Source organism: Galeopterus variegatus, unplaced genomic scaffold (assembly GCF_000696425.1).
Source record: "Galeopterus variegatus unplaced genomic scaffold, G_variegatus-3.0.2 Scaffold8281, whole genome shotgun sequence".
Lineage (NCBI taxonomy): Eukaryota > Metazoa > Chordata > Mammalia > Dermoptera > Cynocephalidae > Galeopterus > Galeopterus variegatus.
In genome coordinates, this window is record NW_007734392.1 from 15,820 (window position 1) to 40,049 (window position 24,230).

At 42.7% G+C, this 24,230-nt stretch overlaps 1 protein-coding gene across 1 annotated transcript in view; it reads right to left on the reverse strand.

Annotated features, from left to right (window-relative positions):
- Positions 1 to 6,651: 6,651 nt before the first annotated feature.
- The window catches only part of KIAA1210 (KIAA1210 ortholog), a 51,888-nt gene continuing 34,309 nt past the window's right edge, over positions 6,652 to 24,230 (reverse strand). The window contains exons 5-10 of the mRNA XM_008592754.1: positions 21,705 to 21,899; positions 19,233 to 19,341; positions 13,296 to 17,462; positions 12,137 to 12,300; positions 10,543 to 10,645; positions 6,652 to 9,053 (exon numbers count right to left, since the gene is read on the reverse strand). Of these exons, the coding sequence (XP_008590976.1) occupies positions 8,872 to 9,053; positions 10,543 to 10,645; positions 12,137 to 12,300; positions 13,296 to 17,462; positions 19,233 to 19,341; positions 21,705 to 21,899 (4,920 nt within the window). The 3' untranslated portion in view covers positions 6,652 to 8,871. The remainder of the gene's footprint in view (positions 9,054 to 10,542; positions 10,646 to 12,136; positions 12,301 to 13,295; positions 17,463 to 19,232; positions 19,342 to 21,704; positions 21,900 to 24,230) is intronic.

Below are 24,230 nucleotides of genomic sequence, written 5' to 3' on the forward strand. Positions count from 1 at the left end.
CAGCCAAGAATACTCTACCCTGCAAGGCTATCCTTCTGAAATGAAGGGCAAATAGTATATTTCTCAGACAAATAAAAACTGCAGGAGTTCACCACCACATGACCACCCTTACAAGAAATTCTCAAGGGAGTACTGGGTTTGGTTCCTGAAAAATAACCACCACTCCCATAAAAACCCAAGAAAAATCTAAACCCACTAATATAATACAAATGGCATTCGTGAAGAGAAAACAAATAAACAAAAAGGCTATCTACAAACTAAGGAACCAACAAACACAGAAAACAATCAGTAAAGCAGAAAGAAAGGAACAAAAGACACCTAAGACAACCGAACAACAATCAATAAAATGCTAGTAATAAATCAACAATTTTCAATAACAACTCTTAATGTAAAAGGCTTAAATCCCTCAATCAAAAGACACAGACTGACTGACTGGATTAAAAAGGAGGACCCAACTACATGCTGCCTTCAAGAGACCCACCTCAGCCATAGAGATTCACATAGACTAAGAGTGAAAGGATGGGAAAAGATTTACCATGCAAAAAGAAAAGAAAAATGAGCTGGAGTAGCTATTCTTATATCTGACAAAATACTTTAAACTAAAAACCATAAAAAGAGACAATGAGGGACACTACGTAACGATAAAAAAGACTGATCCATCAAGAAGACATAACAATCATAAATATGTACGCACCCAATGTTGGATAAGTTAGTTTTTGAAGAGATAAATAAAATTGACAAATCATTAGCATGGCTAACTAGAAAAAGAAGAGAGAAGACCCAAATAATAAAAATCAGAAACGAAAAAGGTGATATTACAACTTATACCACTGAAATACAAGGAATCATTTGAGACTATTATAAACAACTATATGCCAACAAATTTGAGAATCTGGAGGAAATGGATAAATTTCTGGACACACACAAACTATCAAAACTGAGCCAAGAAGATATAGAAAATCTGAACAGACCAATAACAATAAAAGATATTGTTATCAAGAAAAGAGAAGCTGTTATCAGAAGGTTCCCAACAAAGAAAAGCCCAGGACTAGATGGATTCACAGCCGAATTCTACCAAACATTCAAAGAGGAATTGACACCAATTCTCTACAAACTATTCGAAAAGATTGAAATACAGTCAATTCTCCCAAACTCATTCTATGAAGCAAATATCACCAAGATACCAAAACCAGGTAAAGAAACAACTAAAAAAGAAAACTACAGGCTGATATCCTTGATGAATATAGATGCAAAAATCCTCGATAAAATACTAGCTAACAGAATACAGCAACACATACACAAAATTATACAACATGGTCAGGTGGGATTCATCCCAGGAATGCAAGGTTGTTTCAACATACGCAAATCAATAAATGTGATACACCATATCAGAAAATCAAACAGAAGGACCATATGATCATCTGTATAGATGCTGAAAAAGCATTTGATAAAATACAACAGTCATTCATGATAAAAACTCTCTACAAGTTAGGTATAGATGGAAAGTATCTCAACATAATTAAAGCCATATATGGTAAGCCCACTGCCAATATCATCCTAAATGGGGAAAAGCTGAAAGCTTTTCCTGTAAGAACAGTAACTAGAGAAGGATGCCCACTCTCACCACTCCTTTTCAACATAGTGTTGGAAGTACTAGCCAGAGCAATCAGAGAAGAGAAGGAAATAAAGGGCATCCAGATTGGAAGAGATGAAGTCAAACTGTCCCTGTTTGCAGGCTGAGTGAAAAAAATAAAGCTGGAGGCATAACACTACCTGACTTTAAACTATACTACAAAGCTATAATAACCAAAACAGCATGGTACTGGCATAAAAACAGACACACTGATCAATGGAATAGAATAGAGAATCCAGAAATCAATCCACACACCTACAGCCATCTGATCTTTGACAAAGGCACCAAGCCTATACATCAGGGAAGAGACTGCCTCTTTAGCAAATGGTGGTGGGAGAACTGGATAACACTATGCAGGAGAATGAAACTAGACCCATACCTTTCACCATACACTAAAGTCAACTCAAAATGGATTAAAGAATTAAATATATACCCTGAAACAATAAAACTTCTTAAAGAAAACATAGGAGAAATACTTCAGGAAATTTGACTGGACACGGACTTCATGAATACGACCCCAAAAGCATGGGCAACCAAAGGAAAAATAAACAAATGAGATTATATCAAACTAAAGAGCTTCTGCACAGCAAAAGAAACAATTAACAGAGCTAAAAGACAACCAACAGAGTGGGAGAAAATATTTGCAAAATATACATCTGACAAAGGATTAATATCCAGAATATACAAGGAACTCAAACAACTTTACAAGAAAAAACAAGCAACCCAATTAAAAAATGGGCTAAAGAGCTATGTAGGCATTTCTCTAAGGAAGATATACAAATGGCCAACAGACATATGAAAAAATGCTCAACATCACTCAGCATCCGGGAAATGCAAATCAAAACTACACTGAGATGCCCTCTCACCCTAGTTAGGATGGCAAAAATCCAAAAGACTCTGAACGATAAATGCAGATAGATCTACCATATGACCCAGCTATCCCACTGCTGGGAATATACCCAGAGGAATGGAAATCATCAAGTCGAAGGTATACCCATTCCCCAGTGTTCATTGCAACACTCTTTACAATAGCCAAGAGTTGGAACCAGCCCAAATGTCCATCATCGGATGAGTGGATATGGAAATTGTGGTATATCTACACAATGGAATACTACTCAGGTATAAAAAAGAATGAAATACTGCCATTTGCAACAACATGTATGGACCGTGAGAGAATTATATTAAGTGAAACAAATCAGGCACAGAAAGAGAAATACCACTTCTTCTCACTTATTGGTGGGAACTAAAAATAAATAAATAAATTCACACACACACACACACAAAAAAAAAAAAACCTGGCGAGGCGAAGAAGACATAACAACTACAATTCCTTGAAGTTGATACAACAAGCAAACAGAAAGGACATTGTTGGGTGGGAAGGGGAAGAGGGAGGAGGGAGGGAGGTTTCGGTAATGGGCCACAATAATCAACCACATTGTATATCAACAAAATAAAATTTTAATAAAAATAAATTAATTTAAAAAAATGAAGAGGAGACTAGAACTCACAGGGGTTGAGACACGGAGGGACAAAGACTGCCTGATGGCAGCAGAAAAATGCATATGAGAAAAAGGTGGTTCCAGAAGGATACAAACATAACATGTATATGAAATCTAAAAAACATGCAAAATGATCACCATTATTGCTTATGGATACAGATATCTGGAGTGAAAAGCATGCATATGAGAGATGCATACAAATGTAGCATGTGTACAGGCATGGTTGGTGTAGGGAAAATATAGTAAAATGGTCAGGCCCCTCAGATGTTCAGAATCTTGCCAAGCATTTGCTGTAAGTAGCCATGTGTACCCAGGTGTTTCTTGGTTATTATCTAATGTAATTTTGTATGGGCACCCAGGTGTCCTGGGTTATGGACTTAAGTATAAAGGACGAACAGATCTGATACACGCTGCTTCTCGGAATGCTCCAGGAGGTGATTAGGGTGGCTGCTCCTAGCTCTGAATAAAGCCTATTAATTTTTTACCCATGGCTCCCAAGATTTTTTCCTATCACCTAGCTCGTGGACCTGCGTGTGAGGGGTTTGTGACCTAGTCTGTACAACGGGCTTGAAGGGTTTGTGAACCCTAAGCCCTAGCTTGACAGCTGGGAAAGACAAACCCCTCATTTAGGAGTTACCTCTTGGGGAAAGAAAACAAGGGAGATTCTATTGCGGATGGCTCCACGGTGGGTGTCAACTGCATTTGTAATGTTACATTTCTTAAGTTGGGTAGTGGATACATGGATGTTTATAGTAGTATTTCCTATATCTTTTTGTAAGTCTGAAATATTTTCTAATATAAAATGAGAGCAATAAAAAGAGGAAAGGGAGAGAATGGGCTTAATCTCTAGACTCTGTTTAAGGGGGGACAAAAGGTGAAGTTATATTTAATCAGAGTAGAGGATCAGAGAAGGGAGAGGGTACAGGGGTTTGAGCTTAGACAGCCTCATTTCCGCTTTCAGTGAAGGCTTCTTATGTGCTCTCTTGGTAGCACTGATACCTTCTCTCATATTCCATGGTAGTACATCTTGTATTCTAACTTATACTAATGTTATGTTTTTAAATTGAGGTGAAATTCGCCATTCTAAAGTGAGTATTTCAGTTACATTTAGTACATTCACAGTTTTGTGCAACCACCACTTCTATTTAGTTCCAAAACATTTCATCACCCCCAAACCCTGTATCCATTGCCCCCTGTAGGGAAAATGAAAGTGAGGGTAAATGGTCAGGGTCCCTTAGATGTTCAGAATCTTGCTGAGCATTTGATGTAAATAACTGTGCAAGTGCACCCAGGTGTTCCTGGGTTGTCTGACTCACACCCAGGTGTCCTGGGTTATTGGACTTAAGTATAAAGGATGAGTGGCTCTGATCCATAGTGCCCCCCACCCCCCAGGATGTCCCCAGGGGGATCACAGGGAGACTGCTACTGCTGCTGGAGGCTGCCGTAAGCTGCTGCTGCTGCTGCTGCTGAGGAAGCTGAGGGCTGAGCTCGCTTTGGAATGAACCTGTCAACTCTGTCAACAACTATTGGGATCTTTCCCAATTACCTAGCTCGCAACCTGCATGTGAAGGGTCTGTGACGCATCCTGGCATATGTGGGGGGGTCTGTGACCCAGCCAGCTTGGCACAGGAGGGGTCTGTGACCCAGCCAGCTTGGCACGTGAGAGGTCTGGTGACCGAGCCTGGCTTGTGAGGGGTTTGTGACCCAGTATTTGAAGAAAACGTAAGTGTGAGCCTTAGCCCGACCCCCGACCCCAGCCCCTGGTGATCACCAATCTGCTTTCCATCTCTATGGATTTACCTATTGTGGACATTTTATATAAACACAATTTGTGTCTGGCTTCCTCACTTATCATAATGTTTTTGAGGCTCATCTACACTGTAGCATGTATCTATACTTCATTCCCTTTTATGGCCGAATAATATTCTACTGTATGGGTATACCAAAATTTGTTTATCCATTTTTCTGTTGAACATTTGGGTTGGTTCCACCTTTGGGCCATTTGAGTAGTGCTGCTATGAACTTGTATCCAAGTATTTTTTTGTGCATTATTTATATATATGGGTATCTACTCCCCCCACCACCATCCCCTGAGTTGTGAACTTCTGAATGGTTGGAATATTAAAGGGCTGTATAATTTTCCTTTTCCAAAGCCATAGGCACTGAATTTTCCACTTAGTAAGTGCTCAATGTCTGTTAAAGTGAAGAAAACGTAACACTTCCACACTTTTTATTTTTTTTTGGTTTCCAATGTTGATGTTTTAAAATATAGTATCACATAGTATTCCTTATGGCTAGAACCAAATAGTGAGACAGAGGTACAGGGCCCCTTTCCACCATTACTCAAACTAAAAGGGCAAGCCAATAGACAGTTTTCCATATAGTGTGATTTGAGGGGCTTCAAACTGGTTCTGATTTGTTAGTGTTTATGTTGTATAAGTTGTTAATATAGAACTGCTCTTAGACCCAGGTAAGAAGAACCTCTGTCCTGAGCTCCATGCTATAAAGGTCCCACTTTGGCCCCCTTCCAGCCACACCCCTCCCTATAGGGCCAGGAGCCTGTGGGAATAAGGGGTACCTCTCCCTGCTAAACCATGCTCTAGTTACCTGGGACCCCTGGACAATCCCAAGCCTGCTGCCAGGGCCTATGTGCTCCTTTTAACGCTGTCTTTGAGAGGGCCGTCCTTGGGAGGGTTGACTGCCCTGCTAGGATATGTGCTCCCAGGCCTAAGGGGTGCTTGTAGGCCTAGAACAGGGTATGGGGCCTGGTCTAAAAGCCAGGGGGAGGGGGGCGGAGGGCAGCTCTTCCCACATCATCGCGGTGGGTCTTAGAGGAGTCTGAGAATTCTGAATTCCAACCTGGCCTTTCAGGTCATCATGAAGGTATATTTGTCATGGAAGGAGATAAACCAGTAAGTAAAACATGTATTAGTTGATTTAAACATTTCAAATATTTAGACATATGATGAAGCCTGCAAGTGTTACAAATGCTACAGGAGGGCCAGGCTAAATATCTGGTCTATAGCTCCTCTCTCTTCCTCACTCCGTGTCACACTCTGTTACCTGAGCACAGTGGTGCCCTTTGCTTTTGAAAAGGGTTTCTTCCAGTAGCCCATCTTGCCATAGGACTTGCCCCTATTCCTTGAGCCAGGCTGGAGCCCAACCACCAACCACCTCGTCCCTTCTACTCACCCCCAACCACACCCCCCTCCACCCATCTCTCTCCTTGCTCCCAGGTGTTCATACCCAAAACCTCTTCCATAGCACTTCTCCACCATACCAAAGCCCATCTGGAGGCTATCGGCTTGGTCATGCACACTTGAATGGAGGTTCTTTATGCGCAGCACAAGCTCTTAAGAACATTTTGCTTCTCTGACAACCTTCAGGTCTGAGTTGTCGATGTCCTATTTGATTCCCCTCCCCATGTCACAGACACACCGAGAAGGACTGCTGAGCAGGCTTTATTGAATTTATTTGCTTAGGACTACTGAGCAGGCTTTATTGAATTTATTTGCTTAGGACTACTGAGCAGGCTTTATTGAATTTATTTGCTTAGGACTACTGAGCAGGCTTTATTGAATTTATTTGCTTTGCATATATCAAAAAATTAGGAAAGCTAAAAGAAGGTGGAAACTTATCAGAATGTGCTCTGGGCATTAAAAAAAACTTAACCTCTTCATTTAAAAACAGAGCTTTGTTGTTAACTATGGAAAAGAAATTGTTAATGGAGAGTTCTGAGTGAGAATAACATAATAGAGATCCACTCTGAGAAAAGGGGGGAGGAAGGTGTAACAGCTAATCTACCAGGATTACCTGGGTAAAGGGCATCTACCTAGACGAACTGCTCACTATGGGAATGCAAAAGAAATAATCAAATCAATTGAAAACCTAGCATTATCAAAAAGGCAATGATATAGTATCAGGAAAAGTAGATGTTTTATAGAGAAAATGCAAAATCCAGCATGTGGTTGTACAGTAACACATTATACCATCATCAGCAAAATCCAGCACCAAGTTTCTAAATTAGCTCTGGCACCTCACTGCCTCTGAACTCTTTTCATGGGGCAGCAACCCACTCAGAATTTAAAGGCACAGTTAGATGTCCAGGCCCGCATTTCCATCTAAGCAAAGTATCCCCAAAGTGACAGAAGCAGGCACAGTGATAACTACAGTGAGAAGTCATTTCTGGGTCTCCTAGGAAAATGAGGTTTACTGTCAAGGCATCCAAACGGAGCTCTCCCTTAGGGTTTGGTGGATTTGGGAGATGGAATAAAGGAGAAAAACATGGAAAGGAAGGGGTTAAACTAGATGAGACTCTAGAGTGGTCTGCACCTCAGAAAGCCAGCCAACTAAGGGACTGACTCTGTGAGTAAAGGTGCTATGTATTCACTCCTTGACCTGGGAGTTTTTAATGGAGGCAGTGCTGCAAAAGAAAAAGACTGCATGGCAGGATGGGAAGGGCAGAGTCAAAATTTGCTGGGCTGCCCGCCTCTCACAACTGACCATGTTTCTCATCCTCACTCCTCTTCTCCTAATCTCTCTTTTTGGCCTTCCCTCTTCCCCATGGTTGGGGGTAAGTGGGCCACTGGGGAGGTGGGGACTGTCCAGCCTAGTAACTTCTGAGGCATGCGCCCCTAGTAATGAGGGCAGGGAGAGGCTGATTTAATCACATAAGGCTTCTAGATAGCAGAAAGTTCATTGTTCTGTGGCTTTGAGCTTCCAGTCTAGCTTTAGACTAAAGATTTGGGAAGCAGAGGCTGCTGAGGGGAAGGGACCAGAAACTGGGTTCCATGAAGTTCTCCACCTGAAGGCTGGAGCCAGAGGGGAAGGAACTGGCGTCAAGACCATGAGCTTGCCATCTGCCTGATGGGAAGTACAGCTCTTGGCTTCTGTAGAACACTGAATTTCAATGGGGTCTTAAGTGCTTAAACAACAGAATATGTATAATAAGAGGCACATTTATGTTTCTGGGCAACTGAGGTCACAGTGGTACTGTGACAAGAGGCCAAACACTGATGGACTAACCATCCAGAGGAGTAGGATAATCCCCAAGAGGCATTCTACATCACAGGCAGGTGCTCACTGCTGCCAGGCCTGTGACAAATTGACATGGAACATGTGCAAAGAAGGAGCTCTGTACAAGTGATCTGTGTGTGACTGTCACCCAAGTGGCCGGCACTGGGGGACCTCAGAGATACAAGGAAGGTGTTTCAAGGAGTAGTGGGCTGATTGGGGCACTGGCTGTGCAAAATTTTTCTTGGAGACCCAGAATCTTCACTTCCACCACCTCTTCTAGGAGCCCTTGTAAAGCTTGGAGCAGCAACCAAGTAATTGAAGCATTTATTTAGGCTCATAAAACCTAAAAGCCAGTTATTTGGCCAAATCATCTGGACGGTCCCATTAGAATTATTTTATTTGGTCAAAGGAAATGACAACCTTTTAGTTGCTCTGATAAAAGTTTTTGCTTTTTCCCTTCTAAAGCACATTGTCCAAAGATAAAGATTTCACAATTCTACAGCAGTGCAAACATTTTCTATGGTTTTTACATAGGAAATGCTGGTTTTCCAGATGCTGGCAGTGACTGTACTGAATGTTAGGCATTCATGGCATTTATTTCATTCAGATAATTATAAGCTTTAATTCCCATTTCTAAGGCTCTTTTGCTTAATAAAAAATAGTCACGGTAAAGAAATCCCTACATAGAATTAATACAGCTACTGGCAATTATTATCTAAAATGCTAATTCTCCATCATGCTCTCTGTTATGTGGCTCCATGCTTCAGCTTTCTTCTTGGCCACGGAGAACCAGACAGGCTCAGCCGGCTCAACTGGCTGTTGGAGCACAGCTGGGAGAGTTGAAGATCGTTTGGTTTCTTTTTCCACGTCAGGCACTTGATGTATCTTCTGATCATAAAATGTAACTGCAACCACAGCAAATAACACACAAGCAATATGAATCCTCAGGATATTGGGGTATGTTGTTTATGGGATGCAATAAAATGTCCCCTCCTTCAGGTTTTCTCTGATACCCCTGCTCTTAGTGCTTTCCAACTCCTGCTCCCTTTGTTGCCAGGTTTCTAAAAGTCAGTTCATGGGCAGTGCGATAGGTGGCATGTCAAAGGGGTGAAATCAACATGGCTATGACCACAGGAGCCTGGATATGGGAAGACCTAAGAGATAATATTTAGAGCTATAACTGCCAATCTTTGGGTGGCTATTATTGGATTGTCTTATTCTTTTGAACTGAGACCAGAGGGGAAACATATTGTATCTGTCCAGTTTTTAAAATTTCAAATAAGGTAATGCTATTTTTGTTTTGCCAATTCACAATGTCATGTGAAATGAAGTGACTGATGACTCAATAGATCCACCCAGTAAAAGTCAATGCTAAACAATTTTGTACCAACTACCCTGGCCAAGCAGACAACCTCCCTATTCCCCAATTCTACTCTCTCCCTCATCCTGCTTTGTGGTTAACTGACTTAGTGGCTTAGACTCAACCAGGGTTCTCAACCCTGGCAACATATTAGAATCACCTAGGGCTCTTTTAAAAATACCAATGCCCACACCATTTCCTAAACGAACTGAATTAGAATCTCTAGCAAAAGAGCCAGGGCCATTTACAATTTTTAAAAAATCTCACCAGATGATTCTAATGCACAGTGAGAGTTGAGAACCATAGTACCCGTGAGACCATTAATGGCTGTGAGCAGGTCAACTGCTATTTCGTGGCCAGACAATGGGTTCCTGAATTCCTAGTCTAATTTTTTCATGAGGTGAATTAAGGGAGAGGACAAAGAGAGTCCAATATAAATTCCTCCTCCTCTCCCCTCTGCTCCTGCTGAAAAAAATCCCTCTGGCACACAACTCTTACTGATGAGATCACATTCTATTCCATCCCAGCACAGTGTTTTTTTAACTGTTAATATTTCTCTACCTCCCACATCTCTGCTCAGAATACAGAGGGCTGAAAGAAGTCTTTTAAATAATTAAACACAATTCAATAGTATTAGGACATTATAGTGGATTATTTTCAATAGTTTCATTGGGGATGTAGAAAGTGATAAAACACTGCTTTGCTATGATCTGGAAAGTGACTTGGTACTTTCCTCTTGCATACCCAGACACAAGAATGTTTCAGTGAGTGACCACAGTTTTGTGCTTAGACAGCTGCTTCAGCGAGGTGAAAGACTGGATGACCCTCTGAAAGTTACACACTGGACTTATTTATAGTGGTCATAATAATTGGATTTTCCTAAACCAAGCTAATATCTGTGTCTAACGGAAGAGCCATGAGAGAATCATAAAGCTGATTTGGGAAGTAAGAGACATATTTTGTCCGAGCTTGAATTTGCAAAAGTTTCACAATATTCTGCCTGTGTTTTGGGGGGTTGGGGTGTATGATTCTACCTGATTTGGTAGATGCAGGTGGCTTCATCTGCTTCTTTTCCGGTCTACGGACATCAGAAATGATAATGTTTCTTTGTTGGTTTTCGTTTGCAGTGCCAGCTCCCTTTAATACAAAAATGCAAACAGAAAGCTTGTTAAGTCCTGACATGAAAACAGCAAATTACTTATTCAGAAGACCACAGGGCACAAGCCCTGTCCTGGGTACTATGAGTTCAACAGTAATCAAAAGGAAGCATATAGACATAGATATAGACACAGACACAGATATAGATATAGATATAGATATAGATATAGGTATACATATAGGAAGGAAGTAGCACTGAGCCCCTTGGTTTGGAATTTAGGTTCACAAAACAAAAGATGGCTCAAGTTTGCCACCTTTCAGATCTGGAAGAAAAGGTTGCCTAATTATATAAATAGTGTAAAAAGGGCGACATGAGAATTATTTAACTTAAGAACAACCTTATCTGTAGCACTTTACCAGCACTTAACAGCAAGTTAAAAGAATGTGGTGATCACACAAAAAAAATGACCAATTCATTGAAGTGAGTTCCATAAGATTTCTACTTTGCAACACTTGCTAACATATGACTTGAAGCACTCCTTGCATTAGAAAGTGATATAACTGTAAGTCCTTCCAAAATTTTAGTTGGGGGTTTTTGAATTAACCTCTCCACAACTGGTCTAAATTAATGAGTTTATATACATTAGTGTATTTTCCCCTGACAAAAGCTTTAACCAAGGTTGACTTTACCCCTCTACAGTCCTGCTCCCATATAAATACTAATGATGAAAAAGAAAAGATCCTTAAAGCAAAGAGTGAAACAGTTTCTCACATGGTACCTCAACAAATTTAGTAAGCACTTAAAAATATAGGAAAATATAGGAACTTAAACATATCTCTTGATATGTAAATTTGATGTTTTCTTGAGTCAGCTTTCTGTAGTTCTGACAAGAGGGGGACAAGACATTATCCCACCATCCCTGATCCACATGCGGTACCATTAACCTAGTTCATCACATAAAATTTTTTTTTGTAACCTACAAGTAAGTGCCACACCAAACCAAATCAATACATCGAGGTGCAAACACCAAACTCATAAAGATAAATTGTTATGTACCGATAATGGAAAGGTACTCAGAAATGAAATGTTAAATGAAAAAATAGTACTTACAGTTTGATTCCATTTATAAAAATAAATTTACATATTTATAGGCATTAAATATCTGTAAGGATAATCACTCAACTCTTACCCCAGTGGTCACCTTTGGTTTATTTATTTATTTTTTATGACTTACTCCTTATTTCTGAAACAATTTCATGGAACCCTGTTCTCAAATATTTAAAACAGGATTCGATTTATAGACTCTCCCCATATTCATTACTTTTCACAAACCCTCTAAGGGCATAAAGCAGGGCATGTTTGTATAAATACAGAGCAAGTCTCCCCCCACCCCCACCAGAGTCCTCCTGCCTTGATTAATGCTCCCAAAGAGGGGAGGGAGCTGCATGTCTGGCAAAGTTCCCAAAGGAAGTGTAATCAGTGGCTCCAGCAACCTTTTGGAGTGTTTTCCGGGCTGCCCCAGGTCCTACCCTATATCTAGGCTCCTTAGTCACGGCCTTGGCTCCAGCTCTGCTCTTGAATTTCAGCTCTTTTTTGGGAATGCGGGCCTCGAAATCCCTCTTCCTCTGCTTTACTGTGGTTGTCCAATCTGGCTCTGAGATGGCATAATCCAGCTGTTGACCAGAAGGCTTTCCTGAGAAAGGAATGAAAGGAGTTAGAACTAAAGCAAGGCAGGCAGGGGCTTAAGCCTGGCTAGGGCTTACCCACAATATGCCCCAAATGGGATCCTTGCTAATTGCCATATGAACATAAACAGATATCAGGCAGAGAGGGGTTCCCTTCTTTTGTGCCCTCCCTACAACCTGGCAAGGCAGGGGTTCCTTGGGTAGTTTAGAAGCTGTACTTAAAAGTGGGCATACTGTCCCCTTACTGGACTCTTTCCTTTTCTTGTCCATCCCTCTTCCCATCTCCAAAGCAGGGTAGGGCAATGGTTGCCAGGTGGACTGGGAAAATTTCTGGGAGGCTCAGGCCATTGATGTCATTCCCCTAACTCCAAGGAAAATCTTATAGTATTTAATTCATAGTCCCTCATGCAAGTATACGGTTACATAGGTATGATTACAGGTATATACAAGACTATGTGACAGTGCGTGTGAAAGGGCAAAGGTTTGGGGAGAGATTAGTGCTCAAATGGTCACCTAGCTCTGGATTCTTAGACATTTCAGGTGAGTGAAGAAGCTGTACCGTAGAAGTACAAGCATTTACAGTAAATTAAGGTTTCAGGCTATGAGTCTGAACATAGTGCTCTATGAATGAGTTGGCTTTAAAAATCCACAGTGTTGGGGACGGGCATAATATATGTGAAAGCATTTTGAGAAAAGCATAAAATTCCATCCAATGTAATGTGTACCGCGGGTGGGTGAGAGGTCATGTGTCCATTACAAAATGTGTATGGATGTCCAAAGGGGAGACCCCCTTGGGAAAGGGAAGACTCGAAATTAGCTACCTCCAAGTCTATTAACCTAGAATGGGGGCACTATCCTGCCCCCAAATCCACAAGCCAGCCCTGTCAATGCAACAACTCAGTAGGCAAGGCTAGAATAGACTTCAAGGCCCTTTCCAGGATTTGCTTTCCGCTCTTCCCTCCACTTAGTACCTACTTGCCATCTGGAGAGATAAAAGTCTCACCTGGGGTCTTGTAAGCAGGCTGCTTCTTGGCCATGTGTTCAGATTTGGGCCTGCTCTGTGGCTTCTCTGCAAACTTAGATGCTGTGGTGAGCTTGTCTATGGTGTCCATGAGGCTCTGGGAAACTTTTCCTCTGACTTGCTTTTCTCTACTCGCGGAGGATGAAATTGGGCGCAAGGTCAGTGAAGGAAAGTGGGTGAAGTGTTTCTCAATCTTACGCTTCTGCAAGGAAGGGGTTTTTCTCAGTTGAATTCCAAAACAGTTTTCAATATCAGCCTGCATGGTGGGTGAGGCTGAGCGGCTGTTATCTCCATCACCACTCTCAAGAACTTCCTTCGCAGAGGAAGTGCTCTCAGAAACGCCCCAGGCAGGAGCAATGGTGAGCTTCCCAGGTTTGGTAGCAGGGGTAGTGATGTTCTTAGGAAGGTCTTTGGAGACTTGGCTGTGTTTCTTGGTTTTGTATGGAGAACGTGGGCCTTCTGGTAGGGACTGGCTGCCAGAATTGCTCTCAGAAATGGTTCCCTCAGCAGCAGCACTCACGGAACTTGAATAACCCTGTTGCTGATATTCAGGGTCTCCAAAAGCCTGGAAAGCATGACTGGCAGGCAGGTGCACCTTAGGACTGCTCCACTCTGTAGGTACATTTGCCGAGCCTGTTGAGAAGATCTGTGACTGGAATTCAGACCTACCCAAGGCTTGAAACTGGCGTCTGGAAGGCAGCCGCTCTTCAGAGCTCTTCCTCTCTTCAGGAGATCTGTCAGAAACTGAGACTTCTTGCTGGTACTCCAGCTTCCTCAAGGCTTGGGAAAGCTGTTTGGGAGGCAGCTGCTCTTTAGAACTGCTCTCTTTCACGGGATCACTCTCTGAATATGAGAAAACTTCTTGCGGGTCTTTGGGCCTCCCCAAGGACTGTAAAGTGTGTTTCATAGGCAGCATCTTCAAAGAAACGCCTCTCTCAGGGTCAGCTCTCTCCTCATCTGAGATAATTTGGGGCTCAGCTTCAGGCCACAACAAAGATTTGAAAGGATGATCTGGAGGCAGAGGATCCACATAAAGACCCCCCTCAGTAGCAGGGCTCTTTGAAAAGACGTGCTGTGCCATAAACTTCACGAATGACTGGGAAGGACTGGGATGCAGCGATTTCTTAGGAATGCTTTTTTCAACAGCCATGTTCTCTAGATGTGCAGAAATTTCCTGAACTTTAGACCTCACTGAGAACTGGGTAGGATATTTGGGAGGTAGTGGACTCTCAGAAACGCCCCATTCAACAGCAGGACTCTCCAAATTGGACGATATTTTCTGGACTTCACGTTTTACAATGGACCAGGAAGGATGTCTGAGAAGCAGCAGCTCCACAGAAATGTCCCTCTCAAAGGCAACACTCTCTGCAGAGACTTGTTGCTCAAATGCAGGGCTCATCCGTGGCTGGAAAGGGTGTGTGGTAGGACTTTGCTCCACAGAAATGCTCCCCTTAACAGCAGCGCTCTCTGTACCTGCAGAGACTTCTTCCTTGACTACTGCTCTCATCAGGGGCTGAGAACGATTTCTGGGAGGTAGTGCCTCCATAGGAACAACCCCTTCTGTAGTTGCAATTTCTGAACCTGAGACTTTTTGCTCAACTTTAGGCCTTGCTGGTTGTTTTGAGGACATTCTGGGTGGCAGTGGCTCCACAGAAATGCTCCCCTTAACAGCAGCGCTCTCTGGACCTGCAGAGACTTCTTCCTTGACTACTGCTCTCATCAGGGGCTGAGAACGATTTCTGGGAGGTAGTGCCTCCATAGGAACAACCCCTTCTGTAGTTGCAATTTCTGAACCTGAGGAGACTTTTTGCTCAACTTTAGGCCTCGCTGGGTGCTTTGAAGACATTCTGGGTGGCAGTGGCTCCACAGAAATGCTCTCCTTAACAGCAGGGCTCTCTGTAACTGCAGAGACTTCTTCCTTGACTACTGCTCTCATCAGGGGCTGAGAACGATTTCTGGGAGGTAGTGCCTCCATAGGAACAACCCCTTCTGTAGTTGCAATTTCTGAACCTGAGGAGACTTTTTGCTCAACTTTAGGCCTCCCTGGTTGCTTTGAAGACATTCTGGGTGGCAGTGGCTCCATAGAAATGGCCCAATCAAAAGCAGTGCTCTCTGGACCTTCAGAAACTTCTTCCTTGACTACTGCTCTCATCAGGGGCTGAGAACGATTTCTGGGAGGTAGTGCCTCCATAGAAACAACCCCTTCTGTAGTTGCAATTTCTGAACCTGAGGAGACTTTTTGCTCAATTTTAGGCCTCGCTGGGTGCTTTGAAGACATTCTGGGTGGCAGTGGCTCCACAGAAATGCTCTCCTTAACAGCAGGGCTCTCTGTAACTGCAGAGACTTCTTCCTTGACTACTGCTCTCATCAGGGGCTGAGAACGATTTCTGGGAGGTAGTGCCTCCATAGGAACAACCCCTTCTGTAGTTGCAATTTCTGAACCTGAGGAGACTTTTTGCTCAACTTTAGGCCTCGCTGGGTGCTTTGAAGACATTCTGGGTGGCAGTGGCTCCATAGAAATGGCCCAATCAACAGTAGCACTCTCTGGACCTGCAGAGGCTTCTTGCTCAAATGTAGTGCTCTCCCACAGCTGGGAAGGGTGTGTGCGAGGCACTGGCTCCACAGAATGGCTCCGTTTTGCAGAAGCACTCACTGAACTGGAGGAGACTTTCTGCCGAACGACAGGCCTCACAACGGGCTGAGAAGGCTGTGTAGGAGGCAGCTGCTCCTCAGAAACACTCCACTCTTTAGGAGCGTTCTTTGAAACTGAGGAGACTTCTTGTTGGTTTCGGGGCTTCCCCAAGGCCTGGGTAGGGTGTCTGAGATGGTGATCTTCCTGCAGGCTGCTCCAAAACTGCATAACACTACTGAACTTTTCAGCATAACTATCAGATTTCGTGTAGACTTCTTCATCTTTAGGCTCCCGTAAAGCCTGGGAAGGCCATTTGGGAGTCAGTTGCCCCTTAGAGCTGCTCAATTCCACACCGAAACTTTTTGATTCTAAGATTTGTTCAGCTTCAGGCTTCCCGGAGGACTGGGAAGGGTGACTGGGAGCCAGTTCCTCAGAACCACTCCCATTGTCAGGAGTGCTCTCTGAATGAGAGGAGACATTTTCTCTAGCTTCAGGCTTCCCCAAGGACAGGGAAGGGTATCCAGTAGCCAGCAGCTGTTCAAAACGGCCCAATTTTACAACTAAGCTTTGTGATTCTGGGAAGACTTCTTGCTCCTCTTCAGGCTCCCTCAAGGACTGTAAAGAGTGTCCAGGAGTCAGCTTCTCCTCAGAACCACTCTCCTCCTCTGAAGTACTCTCTGAACCTGTGCAGACGACTTCTTCAGCTTCAGGCTTCCCCAAGCACTGGGATAGGCTTCTGGGAGGCAGACTCACTGCAGAAATGCCTCCTCTCTCTGCTGTCACACCTGAAACACTTGCTATAAAGGCCTGGAGAACATTCCTAGGAGGCTTTTTTTTGCAGATACTTGGGACATCCCGGGTTGACTCCATTTTGAATTGGGCATTTTGCAAATCAAAGCTGGATGCTTCTTCCTCTTCTGACTGAATACGGGAAGGATCCATAAACACCTGAGACTCTGCTGCCAGTGAGAGAATGGTCTCTTTTTGGGTCATTGATAAAACAGAAGCTCTGGCTTCTGTCTTCTTGGCTCCAAAAGCCCCATCTTCACGGTATGGTGGTGGACCACTCACCACGGACTCTTTCGTGTCTTCAGGTATGGCTTGTGGTGCTGATGCTTTTCTCCCTTTGTAATCTATGTCAGCATTTCTCCTTCTCATGTCATCTTCATCTGAAAGCAACTCCTGAGGAGTGGCGGTTTCAGCTTGTGAAGCTGTGAGCTGTTCCATGACTTGCTTCTCCAAGGACAGGTACATGAAATTCCAATCCCTGGCAGTCTTATCGATAGGTGAAGACTCAGTTCTATAGCCTAGGCCATAATCTCGACTGGTTTGCTTAAGGGCTCTTCCTTCGATGCTACACTTGCTCAGTCCAGAAACAATTGGTATTCTTCTTCGTCTTTTTCCACGTGTTGCTAACTTTATGTAGTCCACATTCTCAACATCATCAGTGTTTACAGCCTGATCTTTTGTCATCTCATCATAAATCTCAGTGCCGCTCTGTTCCTGACTTAGGGGTCCTGTACCAAATAGAAACAAGGAAAGGAGAAAGATGTGTGCTTTTGATTTCCTAAAATAAGATATTCTGCCCTGGCCCAATGTTTATCTATTTGCTACTGAAGTCCTTAGTATAAAGAAGCAGCTATTTGGGAGACAGAACAATTTGGTCACTATTTGCCTTCCCCAGTTGGAAAATTTTAAATCAAAGGGAAATCCCAATTCTATGAACTGATTCCAGGATTGGCTCATTACCATTTTATCAACAGTCTGGTCCACCATTAGGTGTGAGACACATCAAAAGGAAAATTTTGAACTTGTAACAATGATTACCTTTGAGGAAACTGACTAGGGCAGGGGGAAGGGAAATTTTTATTTTCTAATTAGTATTTCTATTTTCTACTTAATATTTATCGGAACTGTTTGAAATTTCATATCATGTGCATGCATTGCTTTACTTTTTAGAAAGGTGTCAATGGGAGTTACCTGGGAAATAGGATTCCGGCCCCCTTTTTTCCTACCCTTTTGTACTAAAACAATCCTATGTAACATACAAGCAAAGTGCAATTCTTTGAATACATTCAAAGCAACTCTTAGAATGTCTTAACAGTTGTTATCGGTCTATAGGCTTCAGGTCAAGCACAAGGTAGCAGCTATACAGATTGCTCCTCTCCTCACTGTACTTTTTCTAAGGAACTCGGTTTGACCCCCAGGTGGGAGGGCCCCTTGCTGCCTTTCCTCCCTCACCATCCCCTGCATCCCTAGCTTTGCCTAGTGGTTTCATATGCAGCATATAATGCTGAGAATAGCTGGTTGTGCTCCAAACCACTCCCATTATGTGAATGGGAAAACCAAGCAAAGTATCTGCCCCCACGGATATTGACGCAGTTCTATCCTCTGTGTGTAAAAGACAACTATTAAAAAATAAATCAGAAAAAAAGACAAAAGATTCCTCATTTAACCTTTCTTTCTTTTTGTGAAGGATGGTTTCGTGGTTTTGTTAGTTTCCATGGGAAAATGTGTTTAGGGATATCCTGTCCTTGAACCCACATGTGAAATCCTTTGTGGCAAAAAAGGTGAAATAACTGTTCAACTTAATTTGTGGAACTGGAATTTTGTTGGATCAAATATTGCTTGAAATTAGCTTGCCATCAGCTGGAGCCAACATCCACATCCACACACACGCAAACACACACAGAGATTTCTCACTCTGGTGGTATTTGTTGTTTAGAGATTCGATAGGTGTAGGCTGCCAAAGACATCTGTCTGCAGCTGCCCAAGCCCTCTCTACCCATGATATGGGAGCTGGTCTCATTGTTAACACAAGATTTTTTTTCTCCTTAGTGTAAGACAACTAAAAAGATTATATATGCACACACACACACACATATTTGGCCAATTCTGTTATTCTTGTCTGGGGAAGAACTCTGAAGGGGAAATCACTGGCTGCACTTTGATACCTGGCTCATTGAGGAACTCAGCAAGTACATCAGCTGCAGAGAGGATTAAACAAAAGTGCAAACAAAACAAAATACCCCTCTGGTTGGAAATTCATTCAGATAAAATCAGAATCCAGATATGACCCTTTCCCTAAATCCCAGACAAGTGGCAGTTGTATTAATTTGGCAGTTCAGCTGGAATAACCTGGACCACATTAGATGCATCTTAAATTGAAAGCTTTCTGAGGACCAAGGGCAGCAGTCCTGGGTAGTTCTTGTTTATAGCTCCTGTCACATAGCACTGCAATGAAGCCTGCAATACATATTTCTGGCTGAAAGTGAGGATATACAAACCTGCACTGTCTTTTTTCAGCTCTTTTAGGTCAGCTTCCTCGGGTTTGGTTGTACTCTTTTCTTCTTCAGAAGCCAGTGGAAGACTTGGCTCTTCCTGCCTCGGTTTCACCTAAAATAGGGAAAGAAAGAGCTTGAATCTGACTGACATGCTCTCCACCCATCCCTGCATAGTTGTCAAAGAAAAAAAGGAACATCAGGAAAAAAGCCCTTGATGCTGAGTGTGTAACAACTCCATTAAAAATGGAAGTTATTTCCAATGGCATCCATCAAGAAGTCCCTAGGGATCATTTTACCTGTTGGAAGTGATTCATCCAGATTTGGAGTTCCTAATCTCTGGGTGACATGCTCTAGGGATCTCTCTCAACATCCTGGAAACTACTGAACCACACTGGAAGGACATACATTTGAAGATGTGGTTTTGGGCCTGACAATAATCATGACCTTGGCAACCATGAAATTCTGAGTTCTGCTTCACTGGAACTGTGAGTCAAATTTAAATCCTGTCAGGCTTCTTTACAGGGAAGCTAGTGAAAGCTTAAATTATGTCTTTTCTGGTAAAAAATAAAAAAAGAGGATTGGCGTTTTGTTGGGAGGGAAGAGAAAAAGATGAATGGTTCGGCCCTTACACTGAATTGGTTGAGATTGGTTTAGTATTAACAAGGTTTTCAAATAATTACTGTGCAGCTCTGGAAATGTCAGAGTGGCACTGAACTGATCGGTGTCCAGAATTTGCTTAGTGTAAGCCCTTTATGGCATGCATCTAAATACAAACATACAATTCTTTATACTCTCACTTGAAGTGCCTGTGCAAACAGACTCAGCTCAAAATAATTTATTTTTGAGTAAATGAGGTCAGATAGACCTGGGTTCGAATTTCGTCTCCATCATTTCCTCACTGTATAGCCTTGGGCAAGTTATTCTCTGAATCTCCATGTCCACATCTATACATTAGGGATGAGGAGAAACCTCCTATTGGACTTATAGATTTAAGAAATTCCAGAGCAGGGAGGAAGTGGTAGCAGCCCCTATGTCATAAATGATCCTGGACCTTTTTATATTAATCCATGTGTCAGGGAGAGAGTCACAGGAAGAAGTAGATGTCTGAGAGGATGCAGCCCAGGCCCTTTTCCCATTAGACTATGCAGAAGGAAGAAAGTCAGAAGGGTCGCACTGTTTCCCTTAGCCAACATTCCCCATCTCCCAGGTTTGTGGTAAAGTGTCCAGGGGATAATGCATGTATAGTGTTTAGCACCTAGTAATTGGTCACCCCTTGCTTGATACCAAACCAAGGAGATCCTTTCAAGGCCACTGGAAGACCTCCCTTGGCCCCCTTGCTCCTCCACATTCTAAAGTGAAATCGAGATGTCTAAGTTAGACACAACATGGTGAGATGAAAAAAGTACTGGGCGGGAAGTCATAAACCTGGATTCTGGCCCTACCTCTGCCACCACCTGGGTGTTTGACTTTGGACAAGTACCTAAATTATTTGTGCTTTAATGGCCTTCCCTATAAAATGCTTGTACTACACAGTCTTTTAGTTTCTTCCAGCTCTGATGGACAGCCTCTTACTTTTAGCCCAGAATCACTGGAGAATTGAGTGTTGACCAAGGTGAAATTTCCAGCTAACTGACACATCATTTTAAACATCAGTATCTTCTAATTCTTAACTTTTAGTGAAACTCTTTTCCATAAAGCATTACTTTCCTATCTTCTTAAACAAGGATCAGGGAATACAATCCACCTTTTCTTAATGATGCAGACAAATAAGGAACATGATCTATTACATTGGACTACAATACAGTGTGGCTCTGAAGGACCTACTGAAGTAGACAAGGTTCTTGACTCTCTATACTAAATGACCCCAGATTGTTTCTATCATATCTCTCTAACTATCAGCTGTCACTTCTCTTTGCTGTCAGGTCTGATCTGCAGCCATGTTTTAAACATAGTAGGTTTGCCTACGTATAGCTCTGCCTGCTAGAAAGTCATGTGGCAGCACTTTATGATATCTATGTTGAGATCTTTGGAGGGGTTAACAGCTGAGTTCTGAATGTTTGGAGTTGCTGGAACCCTGACCTCCAAATAAGTGGAACAGTGATGCAATTGTAACTTATTAATCATCTGATTAATAACTAAAAGAATCTTGATCTCGGCTACGACTGAATATTCTCTACAAAGAGGGCTGAGTGAATTCCCCGACACTAAGCCAATAAGCAGTTTCTGGCAGTTTAAGTCACTGTTTCTGCTTTCTTTAGTCCCAAATGGATAGGACACCCTATCCAATAGATGCAAGCTTGCTCACCCCTCTGGGGGTGTCAAGCCCAGAACAGTGCCCTCGACTTTGCCGTCCCTGCTTAGGTTATGGGTCTCCTAAACCATACCATTTCCCTAGGAGCAGTTAGCAAAGATTAGAACTCGTCTTTTAAAAATATATATACAGAAGCCTATTCTCGGGTCTCTTGAAGGACTTACAGTTGCCCAAAGGTTCTTCTTCTTCTGGGGATTTAAAGCTATCTTGTGTCTAGCAGCTGAAGAATCCAAACAGCCCTGGGTGATGGCTGGGGTGCTGAAACCAACAGGCGGCTGAGTGCTCCTGGGAGAGGCAAGCCCGGCAAACGCAGTCGAGGACTGTGAGTAATCGGGTCCAGATGCTAAATCACTGAAGCTCTGGAGAGAGTGGGAGAAAATAAACGCGTCAACCCATGTGCTGTCATTGGTCTCAAAAGTTGGAAATTCCTCTGGCTAAAGAATTCCTAAAGAAGAAATCCTTCATGAACTACTGTCCCTTTTTCCTACACTTTGGTCAATAAGCTCATTGGAGGCAAGCTGCATACTTCTAGTGGTTCCCTTGCAGATGAAAACAAGAAACAGAAAGGAGTTTGGGTTGTTTCCCTGCTTAGAAAGCATTCAGGGGTGCCTCATTGCCCTCAGGATAGGAACACAACTGCTTAATGGAATTTATAAGGTTAGAGGGTTTGCATATTCTCTTGTCATATCCCTTTCTTATTGACAGGAACACATCTGGCTGGGATGAGAGGCACAATCTGTGTTGGTGAAACCCAGCAGGGATCTGGGGTTTCTACACTGGAGGGTTGGGTAGAAAGAAGAAAATCAGGTTGGAAGAAATCATGTTTGCAAGCTGCGTTTTCATAGACAGCACACTACCTTCGTTTATATTTACTATTCATGGGTGCAAGGATGATGGGGGGACCCTGAGGAGCTGAGTGTTCCCACCTCCAATAGGGTAGGGATGAAGCCTGTAACCTTGTCATCATTATGGCTGGCCTCTGTCTCTCCAAACTTTTTGGTTCTGTCTGGAACACCTAGTTGGATTTTCTCTATAGGAGCTTCAAAATTGTCTGCTCTGGGCTTCTAGACATAGCATTTTCCACATCTCCAAGAGACACCCCGGAGTCATTCCATTCCTATGAAGCTTCAGATTTCTGTGTTAGCAGAAGCACCCCCCTTTTTTTAAAAAGATGACCAGTAAGGGGATCTTAACCCTTGACTTGGTGTTGTCAGCACCACGCTCACCCAGTGAGCGAACCAGCCATCCCTATATGGGATCCGAACCCGTGGCCTTGGTGTTATCAGCACCGCACTCTCCCAAGTGAGCCACAGGCCGGTCCCGTAGAAGCCCCTTTGAAGACCAGGTGAAAAGGTGTCTCTCTCCTGAACACCAGTAGTAAATGATGTAATTTAGCAGGTAGACAGAATTTCCATTTGTGTTTGCTTGCTAAGTTCTTTTCAAACTAGCTTTGCACAGTACAAGGAATGCCTTTGGTATTTGTAGCTTTCATGTGCCTTCATGGTTCCCACTACCACTGTATGTTGATCCAGTGATAACCTTAGCTACTATCTTGGTTCCAAATATGGTCATTTTATAGCCTGTGATTCCAAAGCCTCGGGACTTAACATGGTGCTAATGAGTCAGGCTGATGGTAAACTCAGCTCATCATTCTGTTTTTGACTCTGGGGAAAGGGAGAAGAATTCTACAGTTGTCCTTTGTGGGATCAATCACATAAAATTAGCAGTGGTCCTAAGCCTTCCTTAACTTCTATATGCAACTGTCATCATGAATTTATATAACACTTCTTCCTGATATTATCTATTTGGCTTGTATTATCTCTTGGAATTATGAACTCGATAGTCGGTGTATAGAATAATAGATCTGGTTTTATTGTTTTGAACTTCTTTCATGCTTCAGAGTAGTCTTATAGTTCTGGTGTTTTGAGAAAGAATGGTAACATTGTCACGTGACCTGGACCCCTGTTGTCTCTCTGACCACATCTCCTACCATCTTCTGTAGACACACTGCTGGTTTGCTGTTCTTCAAACACTCTAGGCATGCTCTCCCCTCAGGGCCTCTGCTGCTCCCCCAGCTAGGCATGCTCTTCCCACATGTCCATGTGGCTAGCTCCCTCACTTCCTTCGGGTCTTGATTCAAAAGCCGTATTCTCAGTGAGGCTTTCCATGACCAACCTATTTAAAACTTTTAGCCCTGACACTTCATAATCCCCTTCCCTAAACTGTTTTTCTCTTTGTCACTTTTATCACTGTCTAACATACTATATATTTTCCTTATTTATCATATTTATTGTCCATATCCTCTACTATCATATAAACTCCACGAAGAAGGGTTTTCATCTGTTTTATTTACTACTGTATCCCCAGCACCTCGAACTGTGCTTGGTGCATAGTAGTTGCTCAATAAATGGTTTTTGAACTGGTGAATTAATTATGTTAAAAGCTTCTGCTAGATGTTGACTTTCTCAATTATCATCAGAGCAAGCTCTTATATCCCCTGTATCGTTTTAGTTATTCTTCCTCAGACTCACTAGCTCCCGCCAAAAGGTAAAAGGAGAAACAAGGAGGTCTGTGGATCTGGAAACCCTAAAAGGAAACCATGCAACTTGCTTTGCATGAACTTACGATAGCTAGGCAGCAAGTAAATACATATTTAATTAAAACCATTTTCAATTCAGTTGGCATCCCAA